This window comes from Somniosus microcephalus, chromosome 5 (genome assembly GCF_052327205.1).
Source record: "Somniosus microcephalus isolate GS21.2 chromosome 5, FLI_Smic_1.0, whole genome shotgun sequence".
In the NCBI taxonomy this organism is placed as follows: domain Eukaryota; kingdom Metazoa; phylum Chordata; class Chondrichthyes; order Squaliformes; family Somniosidae; genus Somniosus; species Somniosus microcephalus.
Genome location: NC_140991.1, coordinates 156,114,860 through 156,132,904, shown reverse-complemented (window position 1 = coordinate 156,132,904; position 18,045 = coordinate 156,114,860). Strand labels below are relative to the sequence as shown.

General features: G+C 49.4%; 1 protein-coding gene across 1 annotated transcript in view; it reads left to right on the top strand.

Moving 5' to 3' along the window:
• The window catches only part of vwde (von Willebrand factor D and EGF domains), a 374,620-nt gene that overhangs the window by 133,735 nt on the left and 222,840 nt on the right, over window positions 1–18,045 (top strand). Inside the window, exons 2-3 of the mRNA XM_085988385.1 lie at window positions 6,798–6,982; window positions 8,261–8,492. Coding sequence (XP_085844511.1) covers window positions 6,798–6,982; window positions 8,261–8,492 — 417 coding nt within the window. The remainder of the gene's footprint in view (window positions 1–6,797; window positions 6,983–8,260; window positions 8,493–18,045) is intronic.

The window sequence follows — 18,045 nt, the reverse complement described above, 5'->3', positions numbered from 1 at the left end:
TTCAGTGTGAACTGGACGCTAAAGGAACAACAATTAACCGCCTAGTTGCCGCCAGAGGCTAGCCCAGTTTTTGAGCAGGGCCTCAATTTGGGTGGCCAGCGCGCCATCCAGAACCGTTGTTAATATAATCAAGAAAGAAACAACTTGCATTTATAGAGTGCTTTCATGACCCAAAGCGCTTTACAGCAAATGAAGCACTTTTGAAGTATAGTCACTGTTGTAATGTGGGAAACGCGGCACCCAATTTGTGCACAGCAAGTTCCTATAAACAGCAATTGGTTTGTAATAACCTGGTAATCTGTTTTTATGTAGTGAAGTTGGTTGAGGGATAAATATTGGCCAGGACACCAGGGTCATCTCACCTGTTCTTCTTTGAAGTAGTGCAGTGGCATCTTTTACGTCCACCCGAGAGGGTAGATTAGGCCTTGGTTTAACGTCTCATCTGAAAGACAACACCTCCAACAGTGCAGCACTTTCTCAGTTCTTCACTGGAGTGTCAGTCTAGATTTTGTTCTCAAGTCTTTGGAGTGGGGCTTGAACCCACAACCATCTGACTCAGGCGAGAGTGCTACCACTGAGCCATGGCTGACACCTATATATGTATATTTAAGTTGAGATCCTATGACATATTTAGGACTTGGATGCAATTTTATTCTTCCACTAGGCAGAACAGAACTCAGGTTCTCATCTTTGTGTTCAAATCCCTCCCTATCCTCCAGCCTTACAACCCTCCATGGACTCTACATTCCTCTAACTCTGGCCACATGTGCATCATTTCGCCACACAATTGGTGGTCGTGCCTTCAGCCATCGAGGCAGTAAGTTCTGGAATTCCCTCCCTTTAACTTTCCGCCGCCTCCTGTAAAACGCTTCTTAAAACCTACCACTTTGACCAAGTTTTTAGTCAACCATCCTAATATAATTTCTTTGGCTCTGTCAATTTTTGTCTGATTATGCTTCTATCTATCTATGTTATATATGTTATATATGTTCTGACTGCATTTAGAGGGACAGCCACCAAGCCCTTTTTAGACAAACAAAAGTGCTATATTTTTGTCACAGCCGTTTTACAGTCACATCTACTTTTGCATTAAAAATAACAGGAAAATATATAATAGCAAAATACTGCGGATGCTGGAAATCTGAAATAACAACAGAAAATGCTGGAAATACTCAGCGGGCCAGGCAGCATCTGTGGAGAGAGAGTAACAGAGTTAACGTTTCAGGTCTGGGACCCTTCTGAAACGTTAACTCTGTTTCTCTCTCCACAGATGCTGCCTGGCCTGCTGAGTATTTCCAGCATTTTCTATTGTTATTTCAGAGGAAAATATATGTCCCGTGGTCTTTCTATTGCATCTTGACCGAACAGTAATGAATAGAGGAGACGGAATGTACCTTTTACTATTTACTGAGTAAATGGGTGGACATTACAGCACATTGTCTGCATGGCAGTACCCGAAACTGAAAGTGAAAGACAAAGTAAAACCGAGCCCCCCAGCACCCCGTTCAGGTTACACCCGGGAACTGGGACAAACTTAATTGAAGCAAAACTCAAAACACAACGCTCCTTTCCCCCAGATGAAACCCTTAGTCCTCCAGGCGTCTGGGACGGAATCTAACCCGACTTGAGCGCCGCTGGACAGGCATAGTCGGGGTGCCACTGCTAGCCGCAGGAAAACCTTCCTCCGTGGCTGATGACTCCGTGACACCTTCTGTCGATGTGGCTTCCGTCGTTGTTGCAGGAAGCAGGCCGTCACTGCCTGGCAGAGGTGGTGGAGACAATGGCCTAGCCTGTGACGTCTCTGTTACTCTCACCGGAGTACGACCCCGTAGCTGGTCTACGTGGCATATGTGTAGCTGGCCATCAGGTGTACGGACGCTGTACGACAGGGGACCCGTGGCCTGCTCCACCACGGCAGGCATCCATTTGTCTCCTGCATAGCAACGGGCAAACACAGTCTCTGATGGCTTGAACTGCCTGGCAGTGCCCTGGTGCTTCTTAGCCAGCTCTTCTTGCTTTGTGTGCATCTCATCCCTGTAGCCGGTCCAGTGCAGTCGCCAGCCGGCGACCCATCAGCATCTCGGCAGGACTCTTCCCCGTTGCTGAGTTTGGTGTGGTATGCTGTGATAACAGGAACCTGGCCAATCTGGTTTGCCAGTCCCCCACCGATATCCTCACCAGTGCCTCTTTTGTGGTTTGCACCATCCTCTCTGCCTGCCCGTTAGAGGAGGGGTGATAGGGCGCTGTGGTCACGTGGCGGATCCAATTTCGGCCTGCAAAAGCCTTGAACTCCGATGACGTGAAGACTGCTCAATTGTCCGAAACCAGCACGTCGGGGACCCCATGTGTGGCAAACAGCAAACGCAATGCGTTGATCACTGCACTGGATGTCATGGAGCTCATGATAGCCACCTCCAGCCATTTCGAATGAGAATCCACCACTATCAAAAAGACCTTCCCCTGAAATGGCCCTGCAAAGTCAATGTGGCGTCTTGACCATTTACGAGTGGTCCACTCCCAGGGGTGAAGGGGAGCCTTGGATGGGCTATGGCGAGTCAGCTGACATGTCTCACAGCTCTTTACCACCTCCTCCACGTCTCGGTCCAACCCCGGCCACCAGACGTAGCTTCTCGCCAACGCCTTCATGTGCACAATCTCAGGGTGTGAGTCATGCAGCATTTTCAGCACCTCCTCACGGCTTCCCCAGAGCACGCAGTTCTTGTGTGCAGACATTTCATGGTGCCTCTGAACGAAGGGCTTGAAATGCTCCTCCTGGACCTCGGAGGGCCAGCCATGCAGCAGCCAGCGTAGCACCCGTGATAAGACTGGATCTTTCTGTGTGAGGCTGCCAATCCACTGGGCATGGAATGGGGCCTCCGGAACCTCCTCCAGTAGCAGCACCTCCAGGGGTGGTGGCGTCTCAGCCATCGGCCGGTTCAAAGGCAAGCGACTCAGAGCATCAGCATTAGCCAGCATCTTCCCAGGCCTGTAGCAAAGTTCATAACTGTAGACCCCAACATCAGACTCCACCGAAGCATACGCGGTGGTATGATCTGGGGCATGGGCTTGGAGTGATGCAGGAGCCCCAAGAGTGGCTTGTGGTCTGTGTAGATGACGAACTGTCTCCCTAACAGGTACTGGCTGAACTTCTTTACCCCAAATATGATGGCTAGGGCCTCCTTGTCAATCTGGGCGTAATTACGTTCTGTTGTTGAGAGTGTTCTTGAGGCAAAACTGATAGGCGCTTCCCGGCCATCTGGCTCTATGTGACCCAACAGAGCTCCCAGCCCATATGGTGAAGCATCACACACCAACACCAATGGCTTGTTTTCATCATACTGTGCCAGAACCTTATCTACTTGTAGCAGTTCCTTTGCCTATCTGTAGGCTGTTTCATGAGCTGAGGTCCAGTTCCACACTGTTGCTTGGTCTAACAGCCTGTGCAGTGGCTCTAAGATTGTGGATTTGCCCTTGAGAAAACAACTGTAGAAGTTTAACAGTCTGAGGAATGCCTGCAGTTCGGTCTTGTTCTTGGGGGTGGGAGCGCTCCTGATAGCCTCCACCTTCTCCGTAGTCGGATGCACACCGTTTTTGTCCACTCGGAATCCCAAGAACTCCACCCCATTGGCAGCGAACACACATTTCTCCTTCTGAAGGCGTTGTCCTACCTCAGCCAGCCGGCGTAGTACTTCCTGCAGCCACTCATCATGGGCTTCCTGTGTCTTGCCTGTAATCAGTATGTCATCCAAGTAAGGCTGAACTCCCGGAACACCAGCCAACAGGGTGTCCATGAACCTCTGAAAGATTGCCACAGCCGTAGACACCCCAAACTGCAGCCTTGTGGCTCGGAAAAGTCCTCTGTGGGTGTTGATTGTCAACAGCTCGGCTGACTCTTCATCCAGGACCAGTTGCTGGTATGCTTGCTTGAGATCCAGCTTGGTGAACAGAGTGCCTCCAGCCAGTGTTGAAAACAGCTCTGTAACTGTTGGTAAGGGATACACATCTGGTAACACAGCAGTATTAACCGTACATCTGTAATCTCCACAGATTCGCAGGCCCCCATCCTTCTTTGCAATGGGCACGATAGGGGTGGCCCAACGGGAGTTCTTCACTGGCAAGAGAACCCTTTGGTTCACCAGCTTATCCAGGGCCTCATCCACCTTCTTGCACAACGCAAAAGGAACTGGTCGCGCCTTGAAGAACTTAGGCGCTACCCCTGGGTCCACTTTGATTGAGACTGGCGATCCCCGACAGGCCCCGAACTCACCAAAAACCTCTTCATAGTTCTCCAACATAGGCATTATGGGCTGTCGCTGTACCGTGTGTACTCCTGTCACTTCAATACCGAGGGGCTCAAACCAATCTCTGCCCAGCAGGCTTGTGCCTTGCCCCGCCACCACATAAAGTGGAAGTGTGTCCTTGACTGCCTGATACTTAACTGCCACATGAATCATACCCAGCACCTGGAGTTGAGCTTGGGACCACTGCCGTAGCACGCCACTGATCTGAGCCATCGCCGGGGGTTCACTTGGCCACAGCCTATTGTAAGTCTCTTCACTTATCAATGAACACGCCGAGCCTGAATCCACCTCCATGCAGAGTGGTGCCCCATTCATGATCACATTTGCCGTGTATCCCCACCGTCTGTGGGGTAGCTGCTCAGCTTCCGTGGTATACACTGTTGTCCTCCAGTGTCAGGGTGTGTGTCTGCGATGCTTGTGTTGGCTCTGCTGCAGCAGCCTGAGCTTTCTTCATGCAGACACGAGCTATGTGTCCTCTTTTCGTACAGAAATGACATACCGCTGACACAAATTTGCATGTAGTGGAACCATGGAGAGCCCCACAGCGGAAACATTTTCTTCCTGTCTCTTTAGTTGCCTCCATGTCTCTCGCAGCAGCAGCTGCATGTGTGGTCTTGTGCACCTCCTCGGCGGCCTGAGATGGTGCTGCCTCTGTACGGAGCATACGTGTGTTCATCGATGCAGCCTCTGCTGCTAAAGCCTTCTCCTCGGCCAGCCGGAACGTCAGGGCCTTCTCCGCTAACAGCTGTCTCTGCAATGCCGAGTCCAGCACTCCACACATAATCCGATCACGGAGCATATTGTCTAACTGGTCACCAAAATTACAATGTAATGAGCGTTTCCTCAACTCAGCAATGTAACTTGAAATAGATTGTCCAGGCTGTTGTTTACAATTGTGAAAATGGAAACACTGCACAATCTCTGAGGGTTTTGGGTTAAAATGTTTCTGCAGCTTCTCAATCAAATCAGCATAATCCACCAATGAACGCAGGACGGAGTAAGTAGCAGCTCCGCATACACTTAGCAACACTGAGCTCTTCTCTTCTTTGTCAATATTATTGGCCTCAAAGAAACACCCCAGTCTTTCTGCGTTTTCCACCCATGAACTGTCCTTATCCCCAGAGAACTCTTCAATACATCCCAAGGTCGTCATAGTTTTAATGTGCACTGTCCCTTTTAAGATCCACGGACCTTTTCCTTTTTAAAAAAAATTATTTTTCTCCTCCGGCCAGAGTTACGGTAGCTACACTCACGGTAGTTGCCTGGCCCGCACAATACTCTGTCCGCCGTCTACGTCGCAGCTAGCCAACTATCAAAATGCCGTTGATGTTGCTAGCTGAGTGGCCCGCTCGTCGCAATTTCCAATATCACGGCTGTAGGTTCGCATGTCTATCTCCGTCCTTCTAGAGAGTTCAACAGCCGCCTCGTCGCCAGTATTGCATCTTGACCGAACAGTAATGAATAGAGGAGACGGAATGTACCTTTTACTATTTACTGAGTAAATGGGTGGACATTACAGCACATTGTCTGCATGGTAGAACCCGAAACTGAAAGTGAAAGACAAAGTAAAACCGAGCCCCCCAGCACCCCCTTCAGGTAACACCCGGGAACTGGGACAAACTTAATTGAAGCAAAACTCAAAACACAACACTTTCCTCCTACAATCTTCATGGTTTTAAAACCCAAGCTTTGCATTAACTTATCACTACTTCCTGATCCACCCTGTGACCTCTTTTACTTTTTTCAAACGTGATGTCTTGCACTGTGGGCCTTGGGGAGCAGAGGTGAGGAGTAAAAATTGTGAGCTATACTGATTATACTGCAGTGTGACTTGATAGTTGGAAGCTTGCTGCTGCTGGAGAAGTCATGGGGAATCAAGGGGAACCCAGCAATCACTTCCTTGTATTTTTCTTCCCCCTGTGATCTTTTCTGTTTTGGGCTATGTGTTGAGTTTGTCACTTTGTTGCTGTTGCTCTTATGCACAGTGTCATTTGTATATGATGTTGATATGGTGTGGTTTATGTTCCTATATCAATAAATGTTGATGATTTGAAAAAGTTCTCTTTACAATTACTTTCATCAAAAAGAGAATTTTAAATCCAGAACTTTAACTATTGTTAAGCAAAACATATTTTGTTACTGAAATCAAGATTGAGGTTTGATGATGTTTTCTGAAACCAAATTGATTTGAATTTATACAGTAGAAATCAGCTCTAACTTCAAATATCATACAAAGATATTTTAACTCAAAAACAAAAACCATTGCAGAAATTCACTGTTAGCTTTAAGAAATCAGGAGATCTAAAACCCATAGTTCAGAATTTGGGATCAAGTTTAGCAAATTGCCTTTCCAGTGTATATATATATTTCCAAATGAATATTTTTGGCTATATAATTGGCAAACTATAGCATTGATAAAGTTAATTGTTGAATATATGAAATAAAGTTGGACAGTTTCAATGTACTGTGACTAATTCCTTTTCTGTTTTTTGTCAGCCCCTGAATGCTACCCTGGTGGTCACCAGCTCCTTCAGAACCCCTACAGAAGTGTGGACTTTGATTCACTCCGACTGCAGCAGTCAGCAATTCAGGAGCTAATATGTGATCACTCTTTAACACCAGGATGGTATCGCTTTCAGATCTTTGATAAACCTGCAGAAATGCCAAGAAAATGTGTGGAGGTATACAGTGTTCCAAAATGGCCAAACCATTGGCAGACCATGAACTAAAGAGAGAAGTCCATTTTCACATAGTGCACTCAATTACATAGAAACAATGTTAATGTTTATTGGATAGAAAGATGCATTAAAAAGTATTTCCAGTCCAGCGGTACCAAATTTAGGAAGACTTGACGAAAAGTATCTGGATTGAAAAGTTCTGACTTATAGGGACCCAGAAAGCCTAATTTTTAATCATTTTCTGTTCTGTATTAGTTGATTTTATCTGGCAGAGAATTCAGCATTATACAAGTGGCTTCAGTAACTATGGGGTCAGGATGAGATAAGTTGGCTCGCTCCTAATTGTTATCTATTGGTACCTGTTGAAAGTTAGCAGCCTCTCACACGAAGAAAGCTGAGTTTGAAAGACACTGGAAGGTTTTGGTTACCTATGGAACTGTACACAACATGAGTCAGCACCCTCAGTTCTTGAGATTAGGTGAAAAGATCATTTTATTTTGTTTTTTAAGAAAGTCTTTCCAAAATGGCAGTGTCTTACATTTCCTTTAGCTATGTTGTAGTACTTGAATCTTGTTAGCTTTTAAACTAAAACGAAATAATATTCACGTAGTGCCTTTCAGGACCAAAACACTTGAAAGCCAGTGTGTTATTTTTTTAATGTAGTCACCATTGTTTTGTAGGCCAACTACTAAAAATATTTCTTGCAATCAAGAAATTTGTGACTTTTTTGTAATCCTAGCTAACTGATCTCATAAATCTCCAAAATGTTCCAGAGTTGGAAGATTTGGTCCTAAATATTGATACCCACTTTTGGAAGTGTAAAACATTGGCCCATTAAATGTCTACTTTTAGGCAGGACTATAAGAGATGAATCTGAGAACTCATTTCCCTACAGCATTTTCAGTAAGTACAACTTTATGAATGACAGATAAGAACCATGGTGCCTGCTGAATTGACAGTATTCCAGTATGATAATGAAAGAATGCCATGTGGTCTTTAGATATATCCTTTAAGGAATTTTGGAAAACATACACTGTAGGTAATGTATAGAGGACAAGGTCCTTTTTTGATCAAGAAGTAAAGTAACTACAGTGGCAAATGTTCATGAGTAAAACCTGAGAGACAAAAGAAATACTTTTCATTTTTTAGCAACAGGATTGAGACAGTTCCTTGCTGTGTTATACCTAATTCTAGATCCATTTTATTTGCAAAGCAGTTATATCCATTGTGGTAGAAAAATAGTTGCTTGTCGCCTTTAATCTTACATATTTTCCCTTTTAGATGAATCACTGTGGAACTCAAGCCCCTGTCTGGTTGTCTCTGAGAGAGACTGAATCTCTGCCACAGCCTGGAGAGGTTAAACATTTGACTGCCTGTGCAACATGGCAGTTTTTCTTTAGCACAACAAAGGACTGCTGTCTCTTCCGAATTCCAGTCAGTGTACGAAATTGTGGTGACTTTTTTCTGTACCTACTCCAACCTACACAGGGATGCATGGGATATTGTGCAGAAGGTAGGCTTGTGTCAATAACTGGCATTCTGCAGCATTAAATTCACTGATAGGAACATTTATTCATTAAGGCCTAGAAATTCAGTTGTTAGCGCCAGCCGCTAGCGCCTTAGGAGGAGGAGAAGTGGGGCGCTAAGTGGCTAGCGCCCGGGCGCGGCGCGATCTGCGCATCTCGCGAACTTCAGTCAAGATTTAGCGGTGGCGCAAAACCGCAGCACCCGCTCAGCTACGCACGCAGATCCTGATGTCATTTCATGGTGCAACGCCCTTGGTGCACCCCGATCCGGAACTTCAGTGGCGCCCCCCTTCTGTGCGCCTGGCACCCCCAGCGACTGGTAGAGGGGAACGGTTCCCAGTCGCTGCGGGGGGTGCTATTTAAAGGGGACTCCTCCTGTATTATAAGTGGCAGCCATTTTGTGCCAATCCTTCTGTGTGAGAGACAGATATTTGGAGAGAGACAAAGGGAGAGAGCTTTCTGCTTTGACTCAGCGCTCGCACAGGTACTTCTGGCTTCAGGCCAGAGCTTTGCACTTGGATTTAACTTTCAGTGCCATAGCCTAGAGTCACCACATATGATGGAGGCTGCAATGGGTGAAAACGTTGGCTTTCTGCATTGCATTCAAAGGGGTCAGAGATGCCGTGAGAGAGTGCCAAACATGGCCAGACGGAGAAGGGCCAACAGGCGTCAGCACAGGAGGCCTTACCCACCCAGGGTATACCGCCAGCAGTTCTCATATCTGAACATGTCTGAGGAGCAGTGTGTTCGGAGGCTGCGATTCAGAAGGGAGGTGGTCACTGAGATCTGCCACCTGCTTCACAGAGATCTGCAGCCACAGCTGAGGAGCAGGACGTCTCTGTCGGTGGCAGTGAAGGTGACGGTGGCTCTCAACTTCTATGCCACCGGCTCCTTCCAATCCGCTACTGGGGACATTGCCAACATCTCCCAGTTCGCGGTACATTGCTGCATCCGCCAGGTGACCAATGCCCTTTTCAGAAGGAGACGTCAGTACATCTCCTTCCCCATGACCCTGGACAAGCAGCAAGAGCGTGCAATGGGATTTGGAAGAATAGCGGGCTTCCCCATGGTCCAGGGTGCCATTGACTGCACGCATGTGGCTTTGTGGGCACCTCTAGAGAATGCCAAGGATTACTGCAACTGGAAGGGCTACCATTCGCTCAACATCCAGTTGGTGTGTGACCACAGGCAGCTCATACTAGCTGTCAATGCCCGCTTTCCAGGCAGCAGCCACGATGCCTTCATCCTTCGCCAGACTTCTGTGGCAGACATTTTCGAAGCCCAGGCTCACCCACGAGGATGGCTTCTCAGGGACAAGGGCTATCCTTTGTGCACCTGGCTGATGACCCCGCTCCGTGCGCCCAGCACCCCTGCTGAAGAGCGATACAATGACAGCCATCAAGCTACCAGGAACATCATTGAGCACACAATCGGCGTGGTCAAGCAACGGTTCCGCTGTCTGGACCATTCCGGAGGAGCCCTACAGTACTCGCCTGAGCGAGTCTCCCATTTCGTTGTAGTGTGCTGCATGCTGCACAACCTGACTATCCTCAGGACTCAGCCATTGCCAGCAGACATTGGAGGACCACCAGAGGAGGAGGAGGATGAGCACCAAGACGGGAGGGAGGCACAAAGTGCAAGGGCCGTCCGTCGGCGGCTTATTGCAACTCGGTTCTAGGCCCCCTCTCAGGGAATGGCTTGTGCCAATGAAAGAACATGAATGGAGCCGCTCCGCAACCCCTAAGCCGGTCAAGGCAACAAATAGTTCAAAGTGCAAACATGGACAATGTGAATAAAGAACATTTTTTATTGTACAAACTCTGTGCCCTTCCCACATGACAAACTAATTCAGATAAACCCCCCAAAAAACAGTCAGATACATAACTGGCTCTCACAACCTTCAGAAAATGAATAAAACAGTTAAACAAAAATGGCCATGATCCTCGGCCTTCATATAAAAAACAAACACAACATTCCCGGCCCTCATATAAAAAACAAACACAACAGTCTCGGCCTTCATATATAAACACAACATTTGGCCACACCTTCTACTTTTTCCCCGTGAGGGCGATCCGCCTCGCTTCCGCGATTGGCCCCTTCCCGCCTTGCAGCTCCTCTTCAATGGGACCCCAGTGGCTGCAGCGAGGCTAGGGGAAGGCTGCTGAGGGTCAGATGGTGAGACGGCAGATGCCCATTGGGGATGGCCTGGACCAGCTCTGGGCCTGGAGGGCCCGGCTGCTGACTGCTCCAACTCTGCTTGGGCGGCAGCAGTCTGTCCTACGGGTGGTGGCAGCTGCAGTGGAGGAGTGACAGTGTTGGCAGCAGGAATGCTGCCAACCTGACAAAGCACGGGCACTCCCTGGTTGGCTGATACACTGGCACTCGCACGGGCCAGCACTGCAGCATGCGCAGCAATCTGCTGAAGCACAGACTGCTGGGCTGCTGCGGCGTGGCGAGGGCCCCGGCGATGCCTGGCCAATCCAGCGAGGGTGGCAGCAGTTAGTGCCCGTGTGGCCCTGATCTGTGTCTGCATCAGACCAGCCAGTGAATGCACGGCACGACTGAGCACTTGGCTGGAAGCCGCCTGTGATGCAGCGAAGTCCTGCTGACTCCTAGCCTGTGCTGCCGCGAAGTCCTGCAGACTCCTTGCCCGTGCTGCACTGAATTCCTGCAAACTCCTGGCCTATGCTGCCCTGAATTCCTGCAGACTCCTGGCCTGTGCTGCCCCAAATTCCTGAACACTCCTTGCCAGTGACTCTATGAAGTCAAGCATCCTTGCCACTGCAGCCATGAGCTCAGTGTGCCTGCGCTCAGCCTGGGCGCCCATTTCACCAAGGAGCCGCACCTCCTCTGCGCTCACCGTAGCAGGACTGGAGGCCGCACTCACTCTCCGGGGAGAAAGCCGCCGAGCTTCCCCACCCCTCCCGCGTTGCTGCAGCCCGCTGGGCCCCGGAGCTTCACTCTCCTCAGACCCTTCCCCCTGCCCCCCTCCAGGGAAGACGTGACCCCATCATGGCCATGGGCTGCCTTGGCTGAGGGTGGCACTGATGGGCCGGCTTCCTCTTCCTCCTGCTCGAATTCAGAATCACTGACAGTGGCAGCTTGAGGGGCCGCCTCCTCACCTGGCGAATCAGCATCTGAAAGCAGGGAGGCACAAGAGTTGCTTTAGAGTGAGGACAGGGCGGCAGCGAGGGAGGCATGAGTGCTGCTATGCACTGCATTGGTTCGATAGTGGCAAAGGATGCTGGTGTGAGGCACAAGTGGAAAGAGAGAGGTCAAAAAGGTGATGACCTTACCATTGCTGTCCAGAACAGGGTCGGCATCTCCACTGGCGACGGGGCCAATCAGCCGGCCTGCCATAATGCGCTCCACATGCCGCCCCAGGTTGCTGAGCTCTTTCAGGTCAGGACGGCCTCACCCAGTCCGTAGCTGTTGCCTGCGATTGTGGGCCAGCTTGCCCTGCAAGAGAAAGGACGGCCTCTAAGTACAGTGTCAAGCCCTGATCTTGCCTGCACTGCCTCCCATGGTGGAATAACCCTGACAGTGTCAAGCCCTGATCTTGCCTGCACTGCCTCCCATGGTGGAATAGCCCTGACAGTGTCAAGCCATGATCTTGCCTGCACTGCCTCCCATGGTGGAATAGCCCTGACAGTGTCAAGCCCTCATCTTGCCTGCACTGCCTCCCATGGTGCAATAGCCCTGACAGTGTCAAGCCCTCATCTTGCCTGCACTGCCTCCCATGGAGGAATAGCCCTGACAGTGTCAAGCCCTCATCTTGCCTGCACTGCGTCCCATGGTGGAATAGCCCTGACTGTGTGTAAAGTGCTGAATGTGCAAGTGGTTTTCATGAGAGTCCCATAGCTCTTGGATGAGGGCTGGGCATTGGGGCTTTCAGGTCCCTTTGGCCAGAAACTTAGTTGCACATGCAGGGATGAAGAGGATAGTGGAAAGGGTACTCACCCTGACAATACGAGTGAGGTTGTTGAACTTTTTTCTGCATTGAACTGGAGTCCTGGCAACCATGCTGTTGGTGGTCACCCTGTTTGCCACCTTCCTCCAGGCTTTTCGGTACTCGCTGGGAAGCGGCCTCCTCCCACTGTCAGGGAAGAGGACAGGTCGCCTGCGCTCCACTGCGCCAACCAGTAACCTCAGGGCACCCTCGCTGAAGCGCTCCGCTCGCTCCCTAGCCTTCTCCATTGTCCTGGGCGTTGAACTGTTGAACCAGCAATGGTCAGGCCTTGCTTCAGGGCTGCAGTGTGCAGGGCGTGGCAGCCAAAGAAATCGACCCTCCCCCTTTAAGAGCTGACCGCCAGCGTGACTGCCTTCAATCAGCACCTCGCCGCACCTGCGCTGTGCCCGCCCTCTGTGTTAGCGCCTCGGCTCGCCGGCTTAGCGCCTTATGATAGTCGTGCATCGCCTGCTTCAGCGCAGCAGCAACCTCTTGGGGCGATGCAACTCAATTTTGGCGAAGGTGGCGCTAAGTTGCGCCGGGCGCTAAATTTAGCGAACGCCTGGCTGTAGCGCCCCAAACGTGGCGATACTGAATTTCTAGGTCTAAGTATTCACAATGAAATATTACTAGAAATTTCCATTGTACAAATGTTTTGCATCTGTTTAATTGTAATGAAATATTTCCAGTGATTCTATTTTACAATTTATTTCTACTGAATTGAAAATGACATGCTTCCTTAGGGTCTGATGTGTTAATGATTAACTAATAGCTGCAGGTTTATACATTGAGGATTTTGTGCAGTCCGTACATTTTTGTCGCACTATGCATTGAGCTGAGGTAACTCCTTTGGTCAAACTGAGATGGAGGATTTAGGGGTTTGCTTGATGGCTAGGTTGGGCAGTGGGATGCTAAGGCATCCTTGTTCTACAGGGGAATTATGACTTTTGACATGTTATAGCTAAGTAGTTCATTGAAACAACAGAAGTTATACAACACATGTGGCAGGTGACAGTGTATTTTTGGCTATGAACAATAAAATGTCCATTCTGAACTAAGAAGAATTCACTTAACAGACACACATATTCTGGGTAAAGTGCTGTGGAGGTGAAATTAGTCTATGCCAGTAGTGCAAAATAGACTCTTAGCGAATTAGCAACCCATTTTACACCGCGCCCGATTTTCTTTTCCACTGATTTTAAAATTGGGCGCAGTATAAAATGTGCTGCCGATTCACTGTGAGCCTGTTTCGCGCTACTGAAGATCAATTTTCCTTCTTTAAATTAAAAAGTGACATAAAGAAAGAATAAAAGATCCATCTTAATTGTGTTGAACACTGGCATCAGCATTAGGACCGGGAAGGATGCCAATCCCTGCTCAAAGCAATGAGAGCCACCTAATAGCAGATCTACAGTATACATAACACTGATGGATCTTTTCAGATAGATATGACATGGCAGATCTCCAGCAAACAATTTATAAGAACATAAGACGTTGGAGCAGGAGTAGGTCATTTGGCCCCTTGAACCTGCTCCACCATTCAATAAGATTATGGCTGATCTGATCTTGGCCTCAACTCCACTTCTCTGTCAGCTCCCCATAACCCTTGACTCCCTTACCGTTCAAAAATCTGTCTATCTCCACCTTAAATATATTCAATGACCCAGCCTCCACAGCTCTCTGGGGACGAGAATTCCAAAGATTCACGACCCTCTGAGGGAAGAAATTCCTCCTCATTCCTGATTTAAAAGGGTGCCCCCTTATTCTGAAATTATGCTCCCTAGCTCTAGATTCCCCCATGGGGGGAAACATCCTCTCTGCATCTACCCTGTTAAGCCCCTTCAGAATCTTATATGTTTCAATAAGATCCCCTCTCATTCTTCTAAATTCCAATGAGTATAGGCCCAACCTGCTCAACCTTTCTTCATAAGACAACCACTTCATCTCCAGAATCAACCTCGTGAACTGCTGAGTCTGTATGTCCCAGTTAGGTTTAGGATCAACCACTGGACACAGACAACAAGAATAACTTTTAACAGGTCTTTACTATTTGAAGGTCAGGGCTGAACTGCCCAGCAAATCCTTGCACAACACTTATATACCGGTGTGGTCACCACCGGTATTACAGTATTACAGTATACAGCAGCCAAGAGAAAGTAGTACATCTCTTAAGGTAGTTCTCTTAAGGTGGAACAGGTTACATACACCACAATCCTCCCTTTTTAGCTTAACAGTTATATCCCCATCTATCTTATCTTATATATATATAAATCAGTACATCTGTCCTTCTGTCCTTCTGTCTGTCTGTCTGTCATTGCGTGTGCGTCTGGCGGGCTATGCGCTCGAAAGTTACAGGGCGTACCGACGCGCGCGTTACCTCCAAAGAAAGCTTACGCTTCCGAGACGGTTTTAAGCGTATTTACGTTTTGGCCGGGCTAAAATCGCGCCCGCGGTATCCGAAAAACCTTCAACATTCCGCTCATTAGCATCTCATTATCCGCTCATTAGCGACAGAGTGACCTCGAGGTCGACCAATCGTACGGCGGCTTGCTGCCGCGTGCGGCCGGGCCCTCCTACGGTCGAGTGACGGGACGATTGACCAATCCTACGCTTTGGTGACCTGACGGTCGACCAATCGGTGCGTGTGTGGGCGGGCCTTATCGTTCTGAACCGAGGTGAGTCACCGCCATCTTGCTTCCATTCTTTTTCCTGCTTTCTGCGTCTTTCTTTTCAAATATACATTTCCACCAAAATAAAATTGAATTTATTAAATTGTTTTTAAAAAAATCACTCATTTGTAAATATTTTCTCTAACCTGAACATTCTTTTTCCTACCTTTCCCCGTTTTTTTCTTAGGCCTGAAAGCCTGCGCCTTTCTTGCCCAGCCACGCCCGAGCTAGGTGATTGGGCTTCTGCTAAGCTCCTCACCACCCCCCCCCGTGTCACGTTACCCAGGGCAACGGCGTCAGCCACGAGGGTCAGGGTGCGCGCGCAGCAGCAGCAGGTGAGACGCGGCGTCTCTGTTCCGCGCTCGGCTCGGGCGGGGGGGGGGGCGGGGCTCTCGACAGTGCTCTCGGCCTTGGTGAGTGTTCCGCGCTCGGCTCGGGCGGGGGGGGCGGGGCTCTCGACAGTGCTCTCGGCCTTGGTGAGTGTTCCGCGCTCGGCTCGGGCGGGGGGGGCGTGGCTCTCGACAGTGCTCTCGGCCTTGGTGAGTGTTCCGCGCTCGGCTCGGGCGGGGGGGCGGCTGGGGCTTGGAGAGCATGGCTCTCGAGAGTGCGGGGGCTCCGAGAGCGGCCCCTCCCCGCCCCCCTGCCCCCCCCCGCCCCCTTCCCCCCCCGCCCGCCCCTCCCCCCTCCCCTCCCCCCTCCCCTCCCCCCCTCCTCCCCTCCCCCTTCCTCCCCTCCCCCTCCCTCCTCCCCTCCCTCCTCCCCTCCTCCCCTCCCCTTCCCCCTCCCCTCTCCCCCCTTCCCCCCTCCCCTCCCTTCCCCCCAGTCGCTCTCTCTCTTCCCCCCAGTCGCTCTCTCTCTTCCCCCCAGTCGCTCTCTCTCTTCCCCCCAGTCGCTCTCTCTCTTCCCCCCAGTCGCTCTCTCTCTTCCCCCCAGTCGCTTTCTCTCTTCCCCCCAGTCGCTCTCTCTCTTCCCCCCAGTCGCTCTCTCTCTCTCTCTTCCAACAACAACATGCCCTCGAAAAAGCCTCGGCACCGCCGGGCACTTCAGCTAGTTTAACATAACATAATAACATATATATATACAACTTCATGCAAAACAGTTCAAAGATTCAGTCTCTGAGGAGGCCTCCTGGTTCGAGTTGGATAACGCCTTTCAGGGGTCTCTGATTCTCGTTGCTGGGGTGACTCATCTAGTTGGTCTCTTATGGATTGGACATCATCATCAGGTACATTCACTTCTGAGGTAGATGCTTCAGGTTCACTAACTTCTTTCACGGTTGTCTCTGCTGTAACCATGGGTTCGACCCTTGTTCTCGATTCTACCAGTTGGTCAGCATGACGCCGTATTACATTTTCACCAATATCTACCGTGTACATCAGGGGTCCTTGTCTGGCCCGAATTGTTCCAGATTGCCATTTCTCGTTTTTATAGTCCCGGGCTAACACTGGTTGTCCTATTTCAAAACTCCGAGTGGTCTTGTTATTTATATGCTGGAACTGTTTGTTTTCAACTTCCCTCCGCACATTTGGTTTTAACAAGTCCAACCTGGACCGCAACCTCCTGTTGTAGAACATCATGGCAGGACTTTGGTTTGTCACTGCATGAGTGGCGTTTCGATATGCCAGTAGGAAATTGTCCACCTTGTGTTGTAGTGGAATCTGCTCTTCGCTCATGGCCTTTATTGCTTTTTTAAACGTTTGTACAAATCTCTCGGCCAACCCGTTTGTAGCCGGATGATATGGGGCAGAGGTATAATGTTTCACCCCATTCTTCTTCATGAATCCCTGGAATTCTTCTGACACGAACTGCGGTCCGTTGTCTGAACATATTTGTTCTGGCAATCCATTTCTCGCAAATATCGTTCTTAACACCACGATCGTCTTTTCCGAGGTAGTGGTAGTCATCTTAATCACTTCTGGCCATTTAGAATGTGCGTCCACCGCAATTAAAAACATGGAGTCCATGAAAGGACCAGCAAAGTCAATATGTACACGTTGCCATGGGGTTGAAGGCCATTCCCATGGATGCAGCGGTGCAATCGGAGGTGCATTTTGCACTTTTTGGCACCCTGAGCAGCTTTTCGTCAGCTCCTCTATCTGTTGGTCGATACCCGGCCACCACACATAAGCCCTAGCAAGGCTTTTCATCTTGACTCCCCCCAGATGACCTTCATGCAGTTCCTTTAGAACTCTCTCTCTTAACTTAGGAGGAATAATCACCCTTGTTCCATACATCAATTTTCCTTGACAGACGGACAGCTGTTCTCGTCTTGCTGAGAATGCCGGTAACAGTGGATCACCATGTGCTGGCCATCCTTTCACTGTCACTTCGTAGACCCTGGACAGTGTCGGGTCATTCCTGGTTTCTCTTTCAATACTTGCATTGGTGACTGGTAAACATTCGATGATGGTCGAGTGAAATAACTCAACAGGGTCAACCGTCGGTGCCTCCTCCTCTGTAGGTAGTGGCAGGCGCGACAGCCCATCAGCATTACCATGCTGCTTTGTACCTTTGAATTCTATCTGATATTGATGTGCCCCTAGGAAAAGGGACCATCTCTGGAGTCTCTGTGCTGTCATCACCGAAACACCCTTCTTAGGGTTAAAAATGGATACTAACGGCTGGTGGTCTGTCAGAAGCGTAAACATTTGGTCCTGCAGGTAATGATTAAACTTCTTTACTCCCCACACAAGGCTGAGAGCCTCCCTATCTATCTGAGCATAATTGCGCTCAGCGGAGGTCAATGATCTGGATGCGAACGCAACTGGCCTCTCCTGGCCATTTGGCAACTTGTGTGAGAGTACTGCCCCAATACCATATGGAGAAGCATCACAAGCCAAACGAATAGGCAGCGTTGGGTTGAAGTGAGCCAACACTTCCTCTGAGGTGATCAATGCCTTGCTTTCGCGAAAGGCCCTCTTA